At 40.3% G+C, this 26525-nt stretch overlaps 1 protein-coding gene across 6 annotated transcripts in view; it reads right to left on the bottom strand.

Annotated features, from left to right (window-relative positions):
* SSBP2 (single stranded DNA binding protein 2) overlaps positions 1 to 26525 on the bottom strand; it is a 202138-nt gene that overhangs the window by 128167 nt on the left and 47446 nt on the right. For all 6 annotated transcript variants that reach the window (XM_075411740.1, XM_075411744.1, XM_075411741.1 and 3 more), the window contains exons 2-4: positions 24519 to 24591; positions 18887 to 18948; positions 16358 to 16442 (exon numbers count right to left, since the gene is read on the bottom strand). In XM_075411740.1, the coding sequence (XP_075267855.1) occupies positions 16358 to 16442; positions 18887 to 18948; positions 24519 to 24591 (220 nt within the window). The remainder of the gene's footprint in view (positions 1 to 16357; positions 16443 to 18886; positions 18949 to 24518; positions 24592 to 26525) is intronic.

The raw sequence follows: 26525 nt of genomic DNA, 5'->3' as shown, positions 1-26525 counted from the left end.
CATCTGCAGTTAACACTGTTAACAAATCGTCCTTTGCTCTTTCTGCCAGGTTTTATACCAGTGGGGGCCTCAGTTACACAAAATCCCACTCCCCGAGAGCAGGAGACGGGAACCTCATTAACATCGATCCCCTGTGGCTCACAAGTATGGAGTAGCTGGGGTAGCTGAAGGGCACTGCAATGCATGCACTGCCATTCAACTACCTTTTTACTGATTTTTTAAGACTGATTTATTTTGCATTTTGGGTAGTTGTCAAATTAAGAAGAAAGCACAGAATAAACATATCAAGTTGATAATTTTATCTCTTCCATTTACTTTCATGTTTTTAAGTCACGGGCTACTCAAAAGCAAACACGCCGTTTGTTAGTGCTGCCCAACCCACAGAAACATGGACAACCCCAAACTGTCATTGATGAACACTTCAAAGACGGCAGTAGAGTCAAAGAGCGTCTTCTGGAAGGACGTGAAGGTTCCAGACAAAGCAACATGTGTGTCTACCATGGGACTTAAATACAACACAGATGAACACAGGTATTTAATAAAAAAACGTACCTTCCAGAAAAACCCAGCTCTGCCACCACGCAGCTTAACAGATGCCTGACTGCTATCGCAGCCTCTTTTTTTAACCCAAGTTTGCAGTTGTTTGACTTTCCCTTTTCTTCCCCAAAGCACCAGTTTTTAGCAGCTCTGCAGTTCGGGGCTCAGACTGCACTTTCTCCTGGTACAGCTCCAGAAACCAGGCATTCCCAGCAGAACTCCACTAGACAAACACTTGTACTCCTCAGCTTCATGGGAAGGTTCGTGGTGACCACTATTTTCCTCAAATGACTTCTGGGATGTTAAATCCCTGCTCTTCCTTCAAAAACTGCCTGTAAGCATGGTGCATGACTTTGTAACTACACGATCACGTACAGGCTTTTCTTCTGTGGCACCTCTGCTCCTCAGATGGACTGAGCTGCACATTCCTCCAACTTCATCTGGTACAACATGAGGGTGGTAAGGGAGAAGCACACTGCATGCAAGGATGATATTTATAAATACAGTATTTAGTTCATTTACAAAATGCCAGCCTCTAATAATGCTTCCAGTATGCAGAAGTATCATATCATCAAAGATTATTTTGGCCATGGGGGGTGAGATACCTCATCCCTTCCTTTCTTCCCCAACAAAACACAATGGTTCCACCAAAAGGAACAGTGCTGTTCAGTCATTCGTTCTTTCATTCTATCCCTGCACCCATCTACAAATACCTCTATAAACCGTCACAGAATCATTTCTGCTGAAAGGTACTGGGAAAAAAGAACTCAGCCTGAAGCAGACACCTTGGACAGACAATTCAGCCAGAACCGCTGACCAGTTGAAGTTTAAAAAAATGTTAAGTAACTAAAAATAGGCTTTTAAAAAGAATCTTATACTACAGATTCCACTCCATAAAATTACACATGTTGTAAGAAAACCAAAAATTACATTTGCTTGTGTGTTTTACAGTAACAAAAAAATGTACATCTATTAATCACAAAGGTTCTAGAACTTTCGCTATGGGATGAGATGACATCTAGTAACAGAGTGAAGCAGTAAAAACCTATCCAAACTGTCTTTTGAAATCACCCTCTTGGATACTCTTTCAATACCATTTTCTTGTGCTAATTTGGATTTCAGGAAACTGAACATAAACCATCTCGACTTTACCGGGGAAATTTCTTTTTTTGGTATCTAATTGTTTTCCATCATTCTGATACCCGTAAATGTAAACTTTCCACTTACCGGAGTGATTGTAATTAAACTAAAGTAGATCCTTGCTGTTTTGAGAAGACAGGAAAGCTCCAAGATAAAGAGGCTCCTAAATAACGCTACTTAGACAAGCTTGACTTGCTGTTTGGGGGGGGGGGGGGGGGGTACAGACAAGCTCTAAGACAGAGGAGTCCTAAACAACGTTATTTAGACAGCTCAGCCTTGGGAGGGCAGACGCACCAAGCTACAGAGATGAAGAGGCACCAAGAGGCAACAAGACCAGAGCCAAACAACCTGGAAGGACATGGTATACTGATCTTAGAACTGAGTTTGCTCAGAAACAAAGGTCAACCAGCGGATACTGTGATGAGGAGTGTAAGCCTTCATCTGAGGACCTCCAAAGACCACACGGGGACACTAAAGGACATGCGTGGGTGACATTAGCATATGCTAATTAGTTCTCAGAAAAGTCATGAATATGCTAAGCATTTATCAGAAATATAATGAATATGTATATTGTGACTGTATTTAACCTGAAATGACAGGGTGTTTGGCGTGCACGTTTGGAGGAGAGATCCCCTGTGTGCCCGGCACCGTAATAAAGGACACCTGCTAATAGTCTGCCGACTATGGAGTCTCCAACTCTGGCTCTTCACGGCATCAATTCATTCAGTTCATGTTTTCTAAGCAATCAAGCAGGCTAAGAAATATCTTTTAAAAAACAATGAAAGTTTAGTTCCTTGTACAATTTAAGGAACATAATTTAGGGAACAGAAGCTTCAACAAAACCCTCCACATGCTGCAGAAAGAATTAACAATACCAATTTTCTTCCAGGAAGACTCTGCAAATTATCAGGAAAGACAGCAGGGAGGTAAAGGAGGTCCGTTTTTTCCTATTAAGAGGAAAAGGTGTCCTGGGTTTGGCCAGGACAGGGTTAATTTTCACCAGAATCCAGGAAGGGGCACAGCCGGGTGGGCTGACCCAACCCCAACCTGGCCAAACAGAGCCGGGTATTCCATACCATGTGCCGTCGTGCTGGGTTCCGGTGGGGGAAGCGGCGCGGCGGGAACTCACTCGTGGGACAGGAGGGCACAGGAGCGGTCCTGTCCGAGAGAGCGGCTCTCTGGGTCATGCGGTTTGTTCTGTGTATTCCCCTTATCTGTATCGTTGTTGTTCCTGTTTTCCCTCTGTTTGCTGTTCTGTTAAACTGCCCTTATCCCGACCCACCAGTTTCTGCCTGTTTCTTCCCATTCTCCTCCGCACCCCGGCAGGGGGAGGGGCGGCCGCGTGGTGCTTTTGTTGCCGGCTGCAGCCGAACCAGAACAAAAGCACATAGCAATTTTCCCTCCATGTCTCACTGTTAAAAAAGCGGGATTAGACCTCAAACCTGAGATAGCAAGGAGAAGCTCCGTATCAAAGCCTGGACTGAATATTCAGGGGGATACCAAGAATGCACCATATTAACTATCGAAGAATTAACAGTGTTCAGCTAGCTGCTGGAAGTAGTGAAACTCCAAAAGACTACCACAGCCGGCCACCAGGAAAGGCCACTGACAAAAGGAATACAGAAATGTGAGATGCTGATGTATACGTAACTTCCTTAAAGCTAGAGGAAAAGGTTTCCCCAAAGACAGAGCAAGCCTTCTTTCTCTCTGGTGTCAAGGAGCACAGAAGATCCCCCAAACACTCGAGGGATGGCCATCACACAGAAAGAGAAAGAATAGTTGGTAGAACGCTGTTTATTTTTAGTTTTGCGTATCTTTCAAGGGAGGATGGCAGTTACTGGAAATTAAACTAGTTAAATTTAACTATCCAACTAGCAGAGAGTAAACTGTTCTAAACGAGTGAAGCCAAGATAACAGTTGGATCTGACCTGGGAGTGGTAGGAGCTATACTCTTGTGATCCATCAGTCCCCTATCCACCATGTCTCCTCCATATAAAAACAGGGGGAAAGCAGCTGAAGCAAGAAAAATAAAGCACTTGGCAATGGGAGTCAGTAAACACCACATTGCTGTACACAGAATAATGTAAAACCATGAAGCTAGTTGAAAAATAAACAAAATACTATAAATTAACAACTAGGACTGAGTCATAAAGCTCTCTGCAGCAATACATGAGAGTTGTCTAGGTATGTTCCACACAGTTTTGTCCTTATAAACAGAAATCTAGAGCTTTTCTTCACAACAGAGGGAATCAGAAGATGGTCTCTTTGCGTATGACTATTCAGGGAAATAAACAAGAAAGTCCCACTGTCTTCACAATGTTTCCTGCCATCCTGATACTGCAAACATGTATGTGAGTTTAATGAGAGTATTCATACACACAGTGCAACTCAACCATGAAACTGTCTGTCAGATTAGCGCCAAAGTCCCTGATCCTGCCATCAGATCCGTACAGGCAGATCACAACATCCATGTAGATCTGTGATAAAATCAATGAGCTCATGCTCCACAGAGATTCAGGTGTTTGCCTTTACAAATCTCACCGCAAATCTTACTCATGTAAAATTGATTTATGAAGTGTAACATCATACTCCACTATATGCACATACGTTATCTGTATACTTTTATCCCTTTCTCTCAAAACGGAAAAGATTCAAAAACTCACCCGACAAATTATATTCCCTTGCCTATTTTACAGTTAAGAACTCTGTACATTTCATAGGCTAAAATTTCAGTTTTGCAATACATTTATGGAAATCAGATCTCAAAGCAGAACCAGAAAACATTTTCCAGATTCTCTATGGCCCAGAACATAATATTTATCGCATACCTTATAACGAGCTTTGTCTTCCTCCTCCTATGTCAGAGTAAACTAGACAGGTCATACACATCTTCTGGTGTGAATTACACAGAGTACTACTTTCTTGGCAGGGTAAATTAGCCTTTGATGGGTTACAGACCACTGCATTTGAGTTTTGTTATAGGTATCCTTGCTAACTGGCATAAATCTAGATTGTGGATGTTACTGTGACAGCACTACGGTGATGAGCACTTAAGTTCAGGAGTGGCCACAATGAAACAGCATACAATAACAAAGTCCAAAGCAGATTTTCACCTTCCGTCAAGTTTAATTTTGATTCTCCTTGATTATGCCACAATCTGCACTTTTTTCTAGCTACGCCTGTATGCACGTTTTCTTCGATACTATACACGGGAATGAAACGCTCATACTTGTAGATACTGAAGTTTTACTTGTTTTCAGTGGCTAAGTTTATGTGTTTAGAATGCAAAGATTTCAAAACAAGCAAACTTCACTTGCAAAAACAGATATTCTAATACGGAGATCTGCACAACATTTCTTCTCCACTAAAACATCCTGTGCAAGCTCAAGAATTCATGTTAGCACAATTGCTTGTAATATCAATCTGGTAGAAAATTCAAAAAGACTATTATCTGTTCCCTGTGACTCGTGTTATATAATGTGCATTTCATATTTAGTGCAACGCTTGGATGTGACAGTTCTAGTCAGCCACAGATATCCATGTTCCCTCAAGAGGCTTGCCTGCCTTTCCTCCTCATTACTTCATTTTTCACCACCTCTCATAAGGCATTTGTTGTTCAGCTGTTCTTATTAAGAGCTGCATGTCTCCTGCAATTTGTGATCTTCAGGATTCATCTTTCATCATATTAGGCAGCAGATGGAAGTTATAAGTCTTTGGCTTTTCCAGGCATGTGTGAAGCAAGTCTGAAATGAGTCACTTAGACGTATTAACACAGCAGTCGAGCTTATTACAAAACCCGTGTTTGGCATATCATGCAGAAGTAAGACACTCACTTTCACTTTTTAGGAGGCTAAAGAAGAATACATTTGGGCAAAGCACCTCAAATCTAGCCAAATGCTGGTATCAGAGAAAGAAAAATGCTTTACGTCGTTCTAGCTTGCACTGTATTCTTCTGCTGGAGACAAACGTATCGCTGCACACAGATGCACACATGGAGACACACACCTTCGCAGAGTTCTCAAAATACGCTCTTGTAATTAGCTCAAAGAGAAATCTCACCACCTAAATTGGAACTGCTAAATGCAAACATTTAATAGCAGGCTACCTAAATAATTTAGCATTATAAACATCAGATGAAATCCTGATATGGAAAACAAAGCATCAGAAGAAAGAATACCAAGGGGAAGGAAGAGTGTGCAGAGGAAGTGGGTTGTTGCAAGGCTTTAATCCAACATTTGCTCTCTATTGATCAAATGTTTGTTCAGTACTTTATTGATGTAAAGCATTACGCACAATTGGTGTTAAATATTAATTTCATAAGATCTTTAACTCTAAATTCAGAGCATTTGTTAGTCAATTTAATCTTCTCAATACTACCAAGCTACAACTTAACCTCCTTCAATAACTTCCCAGAGCACTGTAAAAGCATAATGCATACACTATACAATGAATAAAAATGATCTGTATGTCAACAGTGGTAAATATAACGCTTTTAAATACAACTACTAAAACAAAAGTTTAGAAAGAGGACATTTCTCAATGCATGCTACATAAATTCACGGTAGGATGTGTCTTCTCATTCTTCAAAGCAACATAAACTTAAAAGAAGTAAAGTTTCTACAGTTTTTGAAGGAATATCTAAAATCCACAAGGTTTAGACTTTTCTATATTAAATTATTAAAATGCACACCATGAAATCTTTATCTACATACAAAGTGCTTCCATTTGTAAAGGAAAACATATCCTCTCTTGATTGATTGAAACCTTGGTTAAAAAGATTTTGAGTTCACTCGACTACAACCTTTAAAATTTTTACAACTTTCTCTGCAGTAGTATGAGTAATCCATTAAAGCAAACGAAAAAAATAAAAATTAAAATACGAATCAGCAGAGTTCTATTCCAAATACATCAGAAGTATCTCATGAGATTTTACACAAAGACATATCTATTGACATCACTCTGAGTTAACAACTGTACATCAGGACAATCAAGGAGAAAACAAAAAATTGCAGTATACTGGGATTTCCATGTAACTGGTCAAAAATTTCAAGTAGAGCCTTCTTCCACGCAATAACATATGTCATAACTTTAGAGCGGAAGTGCCTTGGTTTGATTTTAATTATAAAGAAAGTCCTGGACTTCAGAACACACAGAAGTGAACCCACAAAGAAATCTATTATGGACTAAAGCATCTAGTATTGTGTCCATCAACATTAAACAAACCAATCTTATAACCAGATTATACCTGTATATTGTGAAAACTACACTACTCTGGAGCACTGCGAAGCAGCCTAAGCTTTCCAGCCACTTCCCTTAGTCTTTTGACCTCTACCTCATCCTGTGCACTCCGCATTATCTCTTAAACCGCTGACTTCTCTCCCTCATTGACTCCTCACATACTCCACTTTTCCTCCAAGCAAAACAAAGCAAAATTTTGTCCCATTTCATAAATTTTGCATAATTTTGCATATACCATGTATAAATCTTTTTAGTGCTCTATTCTAAATAAATACTATTTTTTCCACAGAACATTCCCAGAAAGCCTCCCCTCATCAGAAAGGCTGTTATCTCCTATTGTTTTCAACGAAAATGAAGCGTAAAACGGTTTTCAGAAAAGAGGCTCTCTTTCAACATGTCCACTGCCTTCCTCTGGGAACCATGAAAGAAGAGCTAAACTGCTTTCAGGGGAGATGGTGGTTCCTTATACTGTCAGAGGCTTCCACTTAAACTAATTAACCATTTTACTTCTAAATTCTAAGAAAATTAAATCTCCACTCAAAGGAGAAGCGTTGGAATTCTGGGGAGAAAATGTTGCATTTTCTCTCTCAAACAAATGGCTTAGTCCTCACATTAAAAGACAGGCACAGTACAAATTTACCTGTGAAATTACCTCTTGTTATGGGTTTGTGTGGTAAGGTTTTGGTAGTGGCAGGGCTGTAGGGATGACTTCTGTGAGAAGCTGCTGGAAGCTTCCCCCATGTCTGACAGAGCCAGTGCCAGCCGGCTCCAAGACAGACCTGCCGCTGGCCAAGGCCAAGCCAATCAGTGACGGTGGTAGCGCCCCTGTGATAACAGATTTAAGAAAGGGAAAAAAACCTGTGGGGAAACGGCATTCGAGAGAGAAGAGTGAGAGTATGTGAGAGAAACAACACTGCAGACACCAAGGTCAGTGAAGGCGGGGAGAGGAGGTGCTCAAGACGCCACAGCAGAGAGCCTTCCCTTGCAGCTCATGATGAAGACTATGGTGAGGCAGGTTGACCCACTGCAGCCCATGGAGGTCCACGGTGGAGCAGATATCCACCTGTAGCCCATGGAAGGGACCCCACGCTGGAGCCAGTGGATGCCTGAGGAGAACTATGACCCTGTGGGGAGCCCGTGCTGGAGTAGGCTCCTGCCAGGACCTGTGGACCCGTGGAGAGAGAAGCCCACGCCAGAGCAGGTTTGCTGGCAGGGCTTGTGACCCCATGGGGACCCACGCTGGAGCAGCCTGTTCCTGAAGGACTGCACCGCGTGGGAAGGACCCACGCCGGGGCAGTTCGTGAAGAGCAGCAACCTGTGTGAAAGACTCACATTGGAGAAGTTTGTAGAGAACCGTCTTCTGTGAGAGGGACCTCACGCTGGAGCAGGGGCAGAGTGTGAGGAGTCCTCCCCCTGAGGAGGAAGGAGCAGCAGAGACAGCGTGTGATGAACTGACTGTAACCCCCATTCCCCATCCCCCTGTGCCGCTTGGGGTGGAGGAGGTAGAGAAGCAGGAGTGAAGCTGAATCTGGGAAGCAGCAAAAGGTGGGGGAAGGTGTTTTAAGATATGGATTTATTTCTCACTATCCTCCTCTGATTTGATTGGTGATGAATTAAATTTTCCTTTTCTCCCCAAGTTCAGTCTGTTTTGTCTGTGACAGTAATCGGTGAGTGATCCCTCCCTGTCCTTTCTCGACTCTCCAGGCTTTCATCCTATTTCCTCTCCCATGTCCAGCTGAGGAGGGGGAGTGATAGAGTGGTTTTGGTGGGCACCTGGCGTTTATCCAGGCCAAACCAAAACACCTCTGTAAAGACAAAAAAAATATATGGACTATAAAAAACAACAATAATTTATGGGAAGGAATGATGAAGGAGGATGGTAGAAGCAGAACGACCACATCTTCCTTTTTCATTGAAATGTGAGATTAAGAATTCTCTTGGGAGGCTTCTTAACAGGAAACAAAAAGAAAATAGATCTGCATTTTCCTGCAAAAGCGGTCTCTATAATCCAAGGAAAGTACCAATTTCTCAACTTTACAAGTTTCTGAAAAGCAAACAAAAACAGTTTCATGGTCTTGGAGATAACAGTGCACCATTTTGAGATACGTCTATAAATACGTGGACCAAATCCTGACACAAGTCGATGCAGTTTTGCAGAAAGCGATGCCTGCTTTGACTGGGGGCTGGAGCATGCTTTTAATTAATCCTTTCCACATTACTGCATTAAAGAACATCTACTAAGCAATAAAATTAAGGAGCTGGAGAGACTGAAAAAGTTCAGCTTGCCTGTGTACAATTCTGCCAATACCGCCGTACAAGACTCTCAAACTGTGAACACCAACCACACTGTCCTCTCCAAACCTCCCAGTAAGTACTGTCCTCTGTCGTGGTCTAACCCAGCAGCTAAGCACCAGACAGCCGCTCACTCACCCCTCTCCTTCCCCTCCACAGCAGGATGGGGAGGAGAAATGGACACAAGGGGAAATTCATGGGTTGAGATAAAGATGGTTTAATAAGACAACAAAGGAAATACAAACACTAATGATGATAACAATAATGAATATGCAAAACTAACTATACACAATGCCTAACAGACTGGCATTGTGCCTAACAGAAGGCACTGGCCTTCTCAGCCAGGGATTGTGGGTTCCTGGAAAAGACAGGGTTTGAACTCACAGAAGGGGAAGGGGGAAGAAGGAGGTGGAAGATTCCTGCCCCCCAGCCAACCCCCATTCATAAACTGAGCATGATGTCCAGGGTATGGAATATTTCCACCGACCAGCTCGGCTCTGCCTGGCTGTGCTCCCTCCCAGGTCCTGCACACCTGCTCGTGAGCTGAACATGAGAAACCAGAAAAAGTCCTCGATTTCATAGCAACAACTGAAAACAGTGTTATCAACATTCTTCTCCTACTAAATCGAAACCACAGCAGCCACTGGGAGGAAAATTAACTCCATGCCAGCCGAACCCAGGGTACCTCCAATGAAGACATTCACCTCCTTTTAAAGTAGTATTCCCACACAATTGACAACTGAAGGAAGACACGAATTGTAAACATTTATCACTTTTGTCAGATCTACAGCTTTCTGGTTGCACATATGAGAAAGTCAAGCTGTTATCACTTGTGAAACACAGTAACGGAGTATTCTGCACAAAACATGATTTATTAATTGTTCATTTTGTTTTTCTGATAAACCAATGCAGTCTTTAACCATATGGATTTACTTAATGTGTTCAGATACGGAATCTCAAAGCAAATGACAAACTTCGTTAGTCGTCTTCTAACTTTCATATCTAAGAATACATTTTACTCTGCATATACCTGAACACTGGAAAGTGAGAGATGACCTCTGTTGAATAAAAAGAGCAGTAAAGCATTTCATTCATACTTTAAAATGAATGCTATTTACACAAAGAGCAAAGGTTATTGTTTTAACAATGACTGTATGGAAGGAGTTACTTTTCATTTCTGTATTGTTTAAGAAAAGAATGCTATGGCCCATTAAAGTAAGTTTTTTTCTTATTTTAAGAAGCAAGCTGTTCTCCGGGTGGACACAGGTAGTATCTACATAGTAGAAAGAATCACATGCCTGAAAAACATATTCTGAAGGTGAAATTACAGATACAGTGATGACCAGTAAACAGGTAAAGGGCCTCTCACAACTTTGCAAAACTCATGTAAGGAATTAATAGGTAACTCAGACCAGAAGCACTGCTTTTGGTGCAACAGTCCTTGATCATTACTAAGTGAAGCAGGCCAAGCCGAAACTATGTAGGGTATCACACATACTCCTCAGTCAAAGGAAATCACACCTACCCACAGAACTGCACTTGGGAACCTCTACTTTTAATGACAGCCCATGGGACCATGGAGAACCTCGAAAACAGAGAGGAAAGCAATGGAGAGAGCTTCTCCTGAGTTTGCAGGAAGGCTACCAACTGCCCAGAGATCTGAAATCTGTTGATCTCATTCACAGACCCACACATTCCATGATCCCATAGCAACACAATTTGGCATTTGTCTCATGAGTGACACTGAACTCAACTTTTTGTAGATTATCTCCGATTCTTCCCTTTCCATTCCCCCAGTACTTGTCATCTCTTACGCTTTCACACTTGGAGAACATCTTCTCACAGGCCTTTCATGGTAATCTTCAGACTAAAAAAGATGTAAAAATATTCCTAATCCCCCAAATTCTGAGTACTGCTAATGACAAATTAGGGGGTTTGGGGCATTTAGGGTAGACAAGTGCTTCTTAGTTCTGCTGAAGGAAGATGAGTCCAGAGAAGTATCACTGTGATCTTTAAAAGGAATAATCTGGACAGAACTGGTTATAGCGTATTCTTTAATATACCCTACAACCTTCACACAAAGCTAAGCTCCCTGCCACACAGCTCACTGTTGAAACATGCTAACAAGTTAGGTGGAAATGTGATACCAGTTCATGAAACTGTACAGTATCTGGGACAACAAATGCATCTTTTTTTCTTATCCTGTATATTACCTTGCATTCTTCTGGGAGCCATAAAACCAAACAAGAGGCCCTTTCCCATACCAGAAGTGGTATTTCAAAGAGCTGTGGAGAAGACATTAATAAAACCTCACTTGAAAAATAATCAAGATTTTACTACAGCTCCTTGTGAGACTTAATAGATCCCTCTTTGCATCAACATCACATGGAAGAACCTCCATTGTAAGGAGGGTGAGAGAGGCCCAGGAACTTCTGGACTGTAAAAAGATCTTAACCATTACATAAAGAAATCACCTTGTACGAAAGAACTTTTCAGGTACCACCCTGCCAAACCCAGGGTCCAGAGATATGAATGAGTGGTCAGGCCTGAGGAAAAGGAGAATGGTCACTTGTGGCAGTAAGAAGTTCATTGGTAGGGGTGCTGCTAAAAACCCACTCTTCTCTGTGGAATCACAAGGTTTATGTTTTATCTCCCCTTTTGACCCAGCACATCCCCAGCTTGTTAAGCAGTGGAAAGAAGGCAGGAATACGATGCATGTTGGAACCCACTTTTCTTAACAGAAGATCTCAGTTCAAAACCCAGAGAAACAAAATCTTAACCGGAAAGATGAAGAGATCTCCTTAGGACACTGTGAAAAAAGAAAAATCCATTCTACACTGCAGACTCAATTTTGTATCCGAGCATTCATGTAAATGATTTTTCACAAGACTTCAAAGCATGGAGAACTTTTCTTCTAGGAACAGTGACAGGTACCTGGAAAAGAAACATGGGGGCTTTTCTGCTTCAGATAAGCTACTCCTACTGAAATGCCTGCAATATTAATAGGCTAAGTTTCTTTCCTGAGTTACCTACAATGTAAATAATTTCTAATTCTAAATCATTTACGTTAAAACTCCAAGATCAGAACCTATCCTCCTGATCCAGCACATGCACTTTCATAACATGCATCTGTCTTTTCAAGCCTAAAATATATTACATAAGTGCACCTAATGATTTCAGAACCTTGTTCACTCAAAAGAAAACATTTCCAATTGCAAATCTCAGGAGAAAATAACAATCGACTCCCTTTCAGATAATATGGAGGAGTTGCAAGTACTTAACCTCAGGATGAGCATAGGAAATCATATTTCTAAAGCCAGAACAGGCTTTTGCTTTTCTGTTTATTGGATTGTTAGCAGATGAGCATTGTTAGTACTGCATGAGCATTGTTAGTACTGCAAGCAGTTACAGACTCCACCTTGAGAGTTACTTCATGTTCCTGCTGTCAAACATGAAAGATTCTTCTCCTCTCACTAGCTTGATTAAAATCAGAAGTTGTATTAGCACAATCCGAACATAATGAAATAGTACTTGCAAACCTGTTCTCTGCAGAACGGGGATGCTACTATAGAAAGAAACCTGTGCACACATATGTATCAGAAAACTTAAATACAGTTACCTAAAAGAATTTGGGTTTACTGTTTTACAGAAATAGTCGAGAACAGACTCAGTGGCACAGACTCATCGGCACACACAGGTTAAGACTCAGTTTGCATGATTAGGAAGAGCTGGTATTAGAGGAAATTCTATATGCACTCTGTTTCAGGACAGCACTATAGACAGAGTCCAAGGAGGATCCTGCTAGTATTCTCACCCAGGTACATTGCAGATGTATAAAGTCCAGCTGCAGATATTTAACTGTATTCAACTACTAGCAAAGCACATGCTGAAATCTTATGGCAAAGTAAATAATGAAACAAACCTCATCTCTTAACCCCATCTGTCTGGGGCTGTCAGGAGGTGATGATCAAATGGCATTATTTTTGCAACTGCAGTTAAGATACTGTAAAACTTCAAGTTAAGTTAAAAAAACCAAATCTTTCTGTAGCTATTAATTTTATGAGTTAACCTGTGTGTGTTTCACACTGACTGGCAACTATGTTGACTGAGGCAGTAGTATTTCACAAATCATTTAATCATCAGCAAGTGCTTTCCTCCTCCATGAAACGTTCTCAAACCTTTCCCTCTTCATGAAAGCAAAGACAGACAAGATATTGGCTCAGCTAATTCAGCCTTAGTGTTAAACATCACACGTATGGTGTAACGAGATCACTCACACCTTCAGCAAAAATCATTTTTCTTAGGTCAAGTAGAACATACATACACGTAATAAAAAATTCTCAGTTGATAGTATGAATTAATAAACAAGCCTCCTGTGCTTTTGGTACGCGACAATTCCAGTCTTCAGATATGACAGCACAGCTACAAATGCTCTATTACTTGACCTGCAATTTAACAGCAAGGTTTTGATTTACCAGACCCCTCAGCCTGATGGAGAAGCCAGAATCCAGCAACTGGCTCTCTGACAGTCTTCACTGATGATGGAATTTTGACCCCTCTGGAGTCAATGGCAAAACACTACATGGGTCATGATTTCACTTAGTAAATGTTCGTCTTCCTCTGCTGTGAAATATGCTTCGCTGTATTTTATAATGATTTGTCTTGCCCTTCAGTATAAGTGTACAACACATTCATGAAATATTAAATAGATGTAAGATTTCAAAAGTATGCACTTACGATGCAGACTGTCTTAGTAAGCATAAAGCACATGATGCTAAGGAACACCACGAGTCTTACTAGATATTAGACAAATTTATCTCAACTGTGACAAAAATAATGCAAAAGCTAGCTTTTCCTGTCACCTTAAAATGTTAAGAGAGAATGGGTTTTAGAAATACCTGGTGAATTAATTTCTAAAATAAATCAACTTATTTCTAAAATAAACACTCATCCTGTCTTAACACAGATTGATGTGCACATAGAAGCATACTATGATTTTATTTTTCCTTCATCAAACACGACTTTATATCGTAACTTAAACACCTAGACAATCACAAAACTGTATCACACACAGAACTAATTTGAGTATTTTCTCAGTTTTTTTGAATTATGACAATACACATCATAACGCAGACAGAACAGAGCAATAAGGTCATGTCGTATTCCAGGATCCGTGGAAGTTAGAAATGCTAGAATGGTGATGCTAAGACAACATTTTTTTATTTGATGTTATCTTGATTCACCTACTGAAATTCTTAGTATACCTCAAAATTCAGATTCAATAGTGAACTTGCAGATCAGTGAAACTCTCCTGAGTTTAAAGAACTGTGGACTCCACTGTTTTTTCAATTTCCAAGTACTTATTCTTTTAAAATTTCCTCTTGCTGACCACCTTGTTTCAAAATCATTTCACAACATTTACAGGTTTCAGATTTTTGGCTTTTGTAATATATATACATTTTGAGAGCACAGTGTCCCTCACTAAAGTCAACTGTCATACTGTGGATTCTGATCTCCACAAACCTAATTCACTAATTTCATTCCCTGCAGTCATAAACTATTCCTATAAAACTATTCAGTGGGGAATTAAACCTTGCTCTGACAACAAGGATTCAAAACAACAGTGAAATATTTTATGTTTTACAACAGATGTATTTAAAACAGAACAGGTAAAAAAGATTGCAGCAATTGTACTTGCAAGAGTTTTTTTACTTTTAATTTGAGGAATACGATTTATGAAGTTTGTTGACCTTAATGTCTCTGTGAGTGAAAAACCTCCTTAGAATTTTGTTCCTCTGACACTTTTTTTTTCATTAATTATGACTAGTGATCTATGTAGCCCAGACATGACCACGCAAAATTGTCCAGTCTCCTTTACGAGCTGGCCTCATAATCTAGCCACCAAGAACAGGGTATTAAAGTGCCATCGGTCTGTAAGTAAAACATTCTCAACAGTTCTAACCATGTTGATGGTGCATTTACAATGTAAGTCATTGTTAACAACAAATAAGGCAAGAACACCATGAGCTCACATGCTGTAGGATGCCAAGACATTACCAGATTATGACAACAGAAAATGGAAGAAGGTCACTAAGCTGATTCACTTCAGGTTTTCCAAATTTATGTTTGTAAGACACAAATGGCTACGACAGTGTAATTTAATTTTATGTGTAAAAATATACTAGACAGTAGTTCTAAAACAGACTTGGAAAACACTTGAATGAAAGAGATTTCAGAGTTGTACCATGAGAGACTTATATTCCCTCACTGGACTACATCAATGGCCCAAACAAACAATAAAGTCACGAGTGATCAGCCTCCTAAGGATTGTATCAGTAAAACTGAAATCACCAGATGGAGAGGAGCTGACATAGTAGAAGGAACTCATATTCCATCCCACCTCTGGAATGCAGTTTTACATTTCTGGAGTGCTCCATTTACATTGTGAGAATGAAGAAACAGGAATGTAACTGTTACAACGTTTTGGACCCTAGTTTCTAGAACTAATTTTTTATTGCTATTAGTCTTGCAGGCAAAACACCACCAAACTCCCTGTTGTGTTTTGAACTAAGTCTCAACAGCATCAAAACTGGCATAATACTTTTGCCCTTTATTCCTCCCATTCTCTTGGGCCAGATGATTTTGCATTTAACTTGTTCTATGATGCCCAAGTGTTTATTACGCTGATGAAAAACACCTACTTCAGGACACAAAAACACCTGAAGAACAATCACACTTTAAGTCAGTATAGTCCCGACATAAGTCAGATGATCAATTTCATCTACCGAACAGCCTTTTCTGTAGCACTGACAGAGTACGGATATTTGGACAGGACCTATCTGTGCGCCTATCTACCCTGTGCCTTTGTGACCAGCCTGATGTGTCTGTGGGGTACGGACAGAAGATTTTCTTCATTCTGTATTAACACACGGGCCAGCACTTTGATCTCCAAGACGGTTTCCAGGAGTTTTCCATACGGCGCCGGGCGATCACAGAATTATAAGTCCTACTTCTTAGGCATGCCCAGAAAACTGAGAGTTACTTATATGTGACTGACACCTGCATTTGAGTCACTGTAGTGCAGATATACTTCTCTAGCACATTTGTACATACAATTAATAAAAGCGTGGTAGAGACATACAAAACTTACATAGTCATGAAAGGCTTTTGCTTCACTCGAATGTTCACATGTTTCTCGTCTTTCTGGAGCTGCACAGTAGAGATCCCAAAACACACTGCAAGGTAAAAAGTTACAGAGATGGTGAGAAAATCATTGTAATACTCGTGTAGATTTTATGGTGTACGCACACCACACATGCAGGTTCCTATATAGAAACAGATTTATCACTTCCTTGCCAAGGGCTGAAAACACTTACCTCTCTGAAAGAATTTAGCTTTGTAAAACATCTATGAGGAATTGAGTCCTGCTATCTGATTATCCAAGGCAAGCAGTGCTGTATTCCTTCAGTACAGCTGTACTATAAAACAAGAGGCTAGTCTAACATACAAGGTTTAAGGGTATAAAGCGTATTACTATAACTCTGCATTTAACTTCATCCCTCTGTTGACTGCTGCAATTAACTTCCACAAAGCATGGCAAGAGATAGATTCATAACAACATGAACAGGCAAGAAACTAGAGAGAAAACCGGGAGTTCTTCCAAGGTCCGATACTGTGCTTTAAACAAAAGTTCCCAGAGAAACAGGTGTATGGACAGCAGCGTGAAATAAATGGGTATGTTCTCGGGTTATAAACAGTGAAAGGAAATTATGATACTCCAATCAGTCTTCCCCCGCCGCCATCTTCAAATCGAGTTATACACAAATCAGTTCTAACACAAAGTTTCTGGAATGAAATTATGTGTATGCCAGAACAATTGAAGGAATAAAATCTGTTAAGAGTTTCATAGTGTTTCTTTACTGTTTTAGACTCAATTCTCTTAGTCTAGTGCTATAACAAGAAATTGTGGAAAATTTGAGCACTCTGCTGCAGATGATCAAAATTAAAGATAAGGCAGATATCAGGCATACAAGGAACACATTCCCCTTGCCAGGCTTCCATCACATAGCTAAAAGCTATGAAAGAAAGATCAGTGCAGAATATGTCACAGAATTACAGAATGTTAGGGGTTGAAAGGGACCTCTGCGAGTCATCTAGTCCAACCCCCCTGCCAAAGCAGGGTCACCTACAGCAGGCTGCACAGGAACTTGTCCAGGTGGGTCTTGAATATCTCCAGAGAAGGAGACTCCACCACCTCCCTGGGCAGCCTGTCACCTTCCATGCAGCTGTACAAATCGCTTGGGTTTGCATGGGACCACTTTAGAACTTGTAAATTCTTGTACTCTGACAGTTGGACATATTTTGCATTCTTTCAAACACAGGCATACTGGATATATTCAAATCATGTGACAACTAATAAATACCATGGCTAAATAGCAGTGACTGTGAGTGCTCTTTTCTCCTTGGGAATTCTACACACACAAATGTGTCTCTGCACACGACTATATATAAGCAAATGGCATCGTGCATAAAAAATTACAGATCAACCCTACGCTCACCCATATTCTGAGCTGAGAGAAACTGCAAATGCAGACACTGCAGCACCAAGCCCATGCTAACACATACTGCCTCTCAAAACGGCTGGTAGCTTGGGTTCAGCTAATTACTTTCATATGCTACTCCCATGACTAGAATCACAGAATCACAGAATCACAGAATAGTAGGGGTTGGAAGGGACCTCTGTGGGTCATCTAGTCCAACCCCCCTGCCGAAGCAGGGTCACCTACAGCAGGCTGCACAGGACCGCGTCCAGGCGGGTCTTGAATATCTCCAGAGAAGGAGACTCCACAACCTCCCTGGGCAGACTGTTCCAGGGCTCCGTCACCCTCAGAGGGAAGAAGTTCTTCCTCATGTTCAGACGGAACTTCCTGTGCCTCAGTTTGTGCCCATTGCCCCTTGTCCTGTCTCTGAGCACCACTGAAAAGAGCTTGGCCCCATCCTCCTGACACCCACTCTACAGATATTTGTAGGCATTTATAAGGTCCCCTCGCAGCCTTCTCTTCTTCAGGCTGAACAAGCCCAGCTCCCTCAGCCTCTCCTCGTAGGGGAGATGCTCCAGTCCCCTCACCACCCTCGTAGCCCTCCGCTGGACTCTCTCCAGTAGCTCTTCATCTTTCTTGAAGTGGGGAGCCCAGAACTGGACACAGTACTCCAGATGAGGCCTCACCAGGGCAGTGTAGAGGGGAAGGAGAACCTCCCTCGTCCTGCTGGCCACACTCTTCTTGATGACTAGAATGTGGACTGAAGACTGAGGAAGCTCACATCTATAAACAGAGTCTCTATATATACTGTTTTTTTAAAATGCAATTACTTAGGATATGTAGAATGATCTCTTAAATGCACAATTTACTGGAAGGTGGTAAAGAAAGAAATGCAGGCCACTTTCTTTTGAAGATGCTTTCTTATCAATGCACGATGCAATACTTCTTTTCCTGTATCTAGTACCTGTATCTTTTCCTGTATCTAATTTTCTCTTCTTTTATTACTTAAGAATAAAATGATTCTTCATCCTCATCTTCACATTCCTTTAGACGTGTTCACCTGAATTTCTTGTCTCCAGCTGCTGGAACTAGCAATCAACATACTCTAAAAAGCAGAGGAAAAGAAAATTGATACTTACCACCACCAGGAATGTAAGAATCCTGGGGGCTCTCCCAGTGTGATGTTTTTTTCCCATCTTATCTAAAACAAAACAGTAAAAAACAGAGGTGTACAATTTTGTGATCACTGTGACCAAAACACATTACATAATTCGGGCAGATAGCAAAAAGAGAAAAGAAAATATTTCATAGTTATGGAGGGCTTTATCATCATCAATCTGGACAGCCGTATTACTTACTTTATTACACTTATTAATACAGCTGATACTTCAAATAAGCTTTTCTTATTCTAGCAAAGCATATTTTAGACTTCTTTTTCAATTCTAGATTCTGAATAGAATTTTATTAACAACGTATTTCGTATCTCTCCACCACTGAGACGTGCATTATTTTAAGCTCAAAAATGCATGACACCCCTGGACAAAAAAGTGTTAAAAAGTACACTTAAAATGATCTAAAAGATTTTTCCATTTGCACTAAGGAAAGCACAGAAGACACAGAACTCGTGTTATGGATTCAGCAGGTGGCAGTCTTCCCTCCGCATCCAAAGCGAGCCAGAGTTTTATAATCCTCAAGGAGTGCTTCACTGTTAGAGGTAATGTGGCAAATACGAGCAGCACCGGAGTTGTAACCCAGTTTCCCACTGCTTAGTGAAAACGTAAAGCTAGTTTGGCTTGCTTTGTCTGCACTGGCAACCTCTCCCCAACAGCTACCCTGGCTGTGACTTCTTCCCCACCTTGGCTGCCTGGTTTGTTTAGCATTGTTTTCAAAAAAATGCAGTTTAAGCAGCCTTACCCTTGACTTCACACTCTTCTTGTTGATCAGCAAACTCATTAGACAACGTAACGCACAGTGGCACCGTTCTGTCTCTCCGCAATACTTCCCAAATGCTGCATTTTAACTATGCCCACACAACCATTTTATTAATGCCATAGTCACTAGTTTGTCCTTAACTACAAAATTAAATAGTTTGGACTACAGTAAAGCCCACGTAACTGCTGAAGGAGCTCTGCTGCAAACAACTGGAGGTCCTTCAGAACACCACCGTGCAGAAGAATGTCTCATGTTAAAACTGGGTGGAAACCTGGGTGCTGTATGCACTCCAAATTCCTCCAGTTATGACAACACATAGCATTATTTCCTGTCCAATTTTACTGAAAAAAATTGTTCAAACACAAACCATATTCTGCTCTTGAGCCAGAAGTAATGGCAGACAAAAGGACAAGTATTTTAATGAAATGCTTAAACAGCCTTAATATCAAAGGTATTTAAATATATATACATCAGGTACATAAAAGCTTACTATAAAGGGTAGATACAGTGTTCACAATGCAAGAGGCACTTGTAAAGCTGACATTTTCCCAAAAAAAAAGAAGATTTTTGATTCTCAACTCCAGCTTGATTTCCACATCCAATTCTTAAGAAATTCAAACACAAGTTCTGTCAATAGCTTGCAGGAAAAGAATACGTAGGTTGTACACCTAGAAATGTTCTCTGCACTGACATGAAGTAACCTACCATATTACTTGCATATGACTATACAAAAATAATTTTGCTATTTAAAAATTATTTCTAAAAGATAACCTTGAGGCATTATCACTTCTGTTGGTAAAAACTGCAGAATGAACCAACCGTACGGCACTTAACAGTAATTAATATATTAAAAGCATCTTATAAAAAGAACCTACCTAAGCGCTGGCAGATAAAAATTTTAATACAAATGAAAAATACAAATAGAAGCTGGAGCTACTACAGAAGTATTGCACACTCCTCTGATTGATCCTCACATGCACTGGGAATGGCTTGGAAGGACTTGTTTTAATCACCACAAACACACAGTACTTATGAGAAGTTTCAAAAGCAACATAATGAAGAGATGCAACATACAACCAAAACAAAAAAATTGTTCTTTAAGTTAAAAAATCATCCAGTTAAGAGTAAAAATTACATCTGTGCAGAAAGCCCTCACTATGTCTAAGCACTATTTATGCTCTTCAAAGCAGGGCTTGACGAGGAAATTGTCTATATTCACAGGTCTTATGCTGGTCCTTTTTAACAGGACATATTCTTCTCGAGAAATTTATTCAGAGAAGGAGCCTGAAGGGAATGTGGATGTTTGGGGCTTGTTTGAAGGGTTTTTGGCTTGTTGTTCAAGAAACACATACTTCTGTCTCACATGGCAGGTATCTTTTTTAAAAGATATCTTTTTTAAAGACTTAAAAATTTTTGTAAAGAATTATTACTGTCAGAAAAATGCCCTCATTGTCAACTGTATTGATTAAGCTCACAACCTGGGAAATGCCCACCTTTTTGTCCAGCCAAGCTAACACAACGATTCCTCCAAGGCTAGAACCTAACTTCAAGTACAGAAAATACACGGGATAAGAATCAGCTCTTGATGGAATATGTAGCAGCTGGGACACATTCTGGACCAAAACAGCTTCTTTTGTTTCAAAAATGTGCGTACCCCATCTGAATAGTTCTATTCAGCCCTCACAAACAATGACATGGTTTAGCTGAAAGCCGGTTGTGCTAGCCCCTTCCCCTTCTGCCAACTGTATGATGAATTGGCATAAAACAGCTGCTGAGTTACTTCACCCCAGTATTTCATGCCATGTTTCCTGAAAGGAGGTAAATTTGCAGACCAAGATACAAGAGTTACAGCCAACCAACTGAAGAGGTCTCTGCTATCAAGAGATTCAGGAAAATGTTAGGTGACCTTGAGGTTCTATGTTTTAGATATGAAGGCAACAAAGCTTTGAAGGCCATACTCAACAAGGACCACAAAACACAGTTCACCTTTTAACTGAAAGATCAGCAGAGGACTTCCAGACCTTTCTGACTCACACAATCATAGAATCACAGAACAGCTCAGGTTGGAAGGGACCTTCAGAGACCATCTGGCACAGCCCTTTGTGGGAAAGGGAGCCTACATTACCTAGCACCCTGTCCAGTTGCGTCTTGAAAACCTCCACTGATGGGGACTCTACCACATCCCCGAGGAGGTTGTTCCAGTGAATGACTGTTCTCACTGGAAAAAAAAAATAATGATGAGATGAAACCCCTCCCTGTGCAACCTGTACCCACTGCATCTTGTCTTCTCTACGGGGCTCCTTAAGCAGGGAGAGCCTCGGTCCTCTCTGTAGCCACCTTTTAAGTATTGGAATGCTGTGATGAAGTCCCCCCTGAGCCTTCTCTTCCCCAGGGAAAAAAGACCAAACTCCTTCACTCTTTCCTCATAGGGCAGGTTCTCCAGCCCTTTGACACGTGGATCAGTTCTATGAAACTTAAACAAGACAAAAAGCATTACAGAAATTCAGGAATGCTTAGGACAACCATCTCTAAGTTCTCTAGAAACAGAGTGGATTCCATGATATCCGACTTCAATTTTCCTTTTGTTAATCTTGTTCCATTACTCTTAGCCACATTCTCTGGTAGATCTTTAAGGAAGGTCTCTTAACCTTCATCATTTATACATATATAGATATCACTGACCACTCTATAGCTCAGACAATCTGTGTAGGCCTACTTCTTTTACATCCCAATGTTCAGTTTTAGAGCTACTCTGAATTGTCTCACCTTTAACTAAACCCCCCCCCCTCCAAACTATTCTGGCAGGTGCAGACTACCAGAGCAGAGAGAGCACTGAGTCCAAACAGCCATGGGTTTTAAGGAGGGACCAAACAAATACAAATTTCCTCCTGTGTCACCTGGGTGTCTCCTACCCCTGGACTACTTCACACAAGCTCACTGCAACACAGCAGTTGCTTCTCAACAACTATGAGCCAGACAAGGACAAAAACACATGGAAAGCCGTAAGTTTCAGATGGTGGACTCACTACAAGACTTTTATTGCACTTCTCTCAACTGATGTTCTCGTGTTTCACCCCACATTCCAATACTCGCTCTCTCAGAAAAACAGCTGACTCTCATGGGGTACAGAGCTGGGGCAGAGCTATTTGTGGTTTACAACCCAGGACTGAATGGGCATTACGATGTTAAGACCCATCTACTACACAATCAACTCCCATTTTTTTTCTGCTGCTTTTACCACCTGTCATCTAACTTGCTCATTTTAGTTGATTTTCTCCAAGCCATATTAGTGTACAGTTTTCTCAGTCTGAACCTGTTCACCCAAATATACTTTTTTCCAGGTTTCTCCGTATCAGTGATAACTGCCTCTGGTTCCCACACACAACCATGCACAAGTATTGTCAGCATAGCATTTAGCCCTCTACACTGCTAATGAATGAGGTAAATAAATTGTGAAACCTAAGAGACACCTCATACCAACTCTATACATTACTTGTCCCCGCCGCATGTTTACCGGCTTTTGGCTAGTATCAGTCTTAATTTGAAAGATTTGATATACCCATTTTATGGTCGTTCAGACCTGAGAGTTACTCTATAGCCCAAGACTGAATTAGTTTCAAATGCTAAGTTTTACAAAACTGTATTACAATGTTTTCTAGAAATCCAAATGTCATACCAGTTATACTTCTTTCAAATGCTCATTTTGCAAACACATCACAAAACCAAAAATGAGAAAAATTAGTCTTGCACAGTGTATTATTTACAAACAACAGCTTCTTTGGGAAAGCCACGGTGATACTCTCCATTATTTTCTCTCTTATTTTTCCATTGCTTTACGGAAGAGAAAAAACAATTTACTATAAACATAAACTGATTACTACCACAATTCTACCCCTTTTCCTTATCTCCACTATGTGAATTTTCTATAAACACCACAAAAAACACTCCAGGTTCTCACCCTCCCTTCTCCCACCACCAAAATGTCATCACCAGCATAGTAATTTTATTAGGTTTTGGAGAAGTATCAACTGAAGCAGTAAATTTTCCTAGAACAACTTGCCTAATTTTTCCTCATTTCTCCTCACTAATCAACTATTATTATGATTATTCTCTTAAATGTTCTCATCAAAAAAAGATTAAAAACAATAATAAAGCAAATCCTCAGTATGGTTGGCATATACTTATTTATGTAGCCCAGATTAAATGGCTAAGGAGACATAATTTACTTCTATGTCCAAAAGATGTATAGAAAGTCTTTGAAAGACTATAAAAAATAGTAACAACTGTGTAAAGCTAAGAATTCCATTAGCAGCTGAACATGTTAAGAAACAGGACCTAAATGTTTGTAGTCATAATTGATTTGCCAGATGAAAAGAAGTGGTTAGAAGCACAGTAAGAATGCACAGTCAGATCAGCAGTCCTTACAAGAATGAGAATTGCAGGTGTATGACAGTAGGATGTAAAAGGCATGACTGCTGTGTATTTTGGAAGGATGCATCATTCACAATTGAAGGTATCAACAGTAAGGTAGAAGGTCATCAAAAAAGAGTACCGTTGATACATTCTCTAACATGTGCATTTATGACAGAAAATAGATTAATCTTTCTACAATGTAGTAGCAAATCACAGAACAAGGATAACAAATCACAGCAAAAATAGCTAGGCAAAAGCATGTTAAATGACATGGCAAACTGGCTTCTGCAGAACCAGAAATCTGTGCTGATCAATTTAAACAGAAATTCAAGACTGTCACTCCTGTTTATCAGAGACCAACATACATGTATTTCACTTGCACACACTGGAAAGTTGCATAAGGAAAAAAAGGATGGGGAAACATACCTCTGATAAAAACGTCTGGGCTGATTTCTGTGCTCCTACATGGAGCAGATATTCATATACGTACAGTGCTAATCTGAAAAATAAACAAATAGGACAATGTTTAGTATTGTGCCTTTGTTTGCTCCTCTTCTTTAGAAACAAAGGATTAGCAGAAGTTTAAGGTGCACTCTATTGCCTTTCACAAACCCCTATATACGGAAAATGTCAAATCTATTATCTATACCAGAACTTTTAAAGTAGACATGTAGGTCAATCTGAGCAGAGGTGTTTAAGTAGTAGTTAATTAAATATTATTAAACTCACAAATTACTTCATGTCAACATTTTTAATGATACTTGGACAAGTGCCCAGTGAGCTAACAACTGACCTACTGCTGCTCTGTATTTGCCCACTCTACACCCTGCTTCCTGTAAATACAGCACATACGTACAGCAACACCGATTATTTTTCCAGATCAAGTTTTTTTACACGTGGAATGTGTCAAGCTGTTAGCACGCCTGAACAACAGCCTGTGTTTATTCAAAGAACAAGCAAACTTCAGGCTGTGTCAGGAAAACCAATCCCAGCGTACATCCACAGCATGGATGTAGTACAACCACATACCTCAAGCGAAGTGGGAACAGATTTCTAGATTCATTCAGACTTGTGCACCTCAGAGTTGCAATGACACCAGACCTATGCACGACTCTCAGAACTCCCGAAGGAGCTCCCCAAAAGTGCCATGCACATCTTCAGCTAAGTCCAAAGAGCTGGAATAAGCATCCCACTGCAGAAAAGCGACTCACTCCCCAAATGACTGACTACCCACCACAACTTGGGCTGGGAAGCCCTGTTCAGCAACCCAAGCACGGGGGAGCTGCAACAAGCACCAATTTCTATCGGTATAGGCTATGTAGGCTAGATCTGAATTAGAAAATCAAAGTAGTAACACTTCCTATTCCTCATCTGACTCTCCAGAGAGGCTCCCTTCTGTCAGCACGTTTCAAGCCTTTCAAAATCAAATCTCGTTTAAAAGAATGATTTAATAGTAATGCTTGGAAATTGTCTGCAAACGTTTCAGTCTGAGAAAAGAAAGTTAGGCTTTGCGCCTTTTGAATTTGCTAGCCGAACTTTTTTTAGGAAGTAAAAAATATTGGCACACACTTTGTAATACACCACTATTCCTATTTGAAACTTTTTACCATTCATACTCAAAAATACGTAGTTTAACTAAACAAAGTAGAGAGGCAGAGAATATCTATTTTCCCGTTAGTGTTCAAAATGTTATGCAATACTAGGTAACTGTCATCATCGCATTAACAGAGTAGTAAGTATTGCAGCAACCTATTAAGTGTAAAAATTCAAAATCTAGGAGAAGCACTTTGTAAAAAATGTTGCCATTAGTTGTTTGTACTTGCAGTACATGCCCTACGTTACTCTCTCCAACTTCAAAAGTAAAAATGTACTGTACTTTTTTACCCAAATAAAAAAAAAATTAAATTGATATTCAAACATATGACTGGGTTTAGTTTGAACCTCTAGAGAGGTCATATCCGCTTTTAACTCCAGTATCTTACAAAACAGTTATTTGCGAGTTTGTATTGTGCCGTATCAACAAATGCAGAACTCAGTGTGCTACGCAGAAAACACCTGGTTCTTCTAACAGAGTACAGTACGATCCAGTGCTCAACTGTGAAGCAGCTCAGAGAGGACACAGCGATATGCCTCTGTAAGTACCGTGGAGAGAGAAAGGGTCATGCACTCCCCAGCCTCTCATCCCAAAAGCACAACTGCATCTGTCAAAAAAAAAAAAAAAAAAAAAAAAAAAAAAAGTCACATCTTGTTGACTTAATTCTTCCCAGTTCAACTATCATTCAATTTTTAAGCAATAACTGCTGTACAGAAAATCTAAGAAAGATGTAAAAGGCAGAGAGGAAACACTTTCTACAGCAAAGATGACTTGAATACCCAGTAACACTTTGAAGCATCTCATTTGTCTTCCGAGGCTCGCTTTTTTGTTCTTATCAA

Source organism: Opisthocomus hoazin, chromosome Z (genome assembly GCF_030867145.1).
Source record: "Opisthocomus hoazin isolate bOpiHoa1 chromosome Z, bOpiHoa1.hap1, whole genome shotgun sequence".
In the NCBI taxonomy this organism is placed as follows: Eukaryota; Metazoa; Chordata; class Aves; order Opisthocomiformes; family Opisthocomidae; genus Opisthocomus; species Opisthocomus hoazin.
The sequence above is the reverse complement of the archived record's forward strand: the minus strand, read 5'-3'. Positions and strand labels throughout refer to the sequence as shown.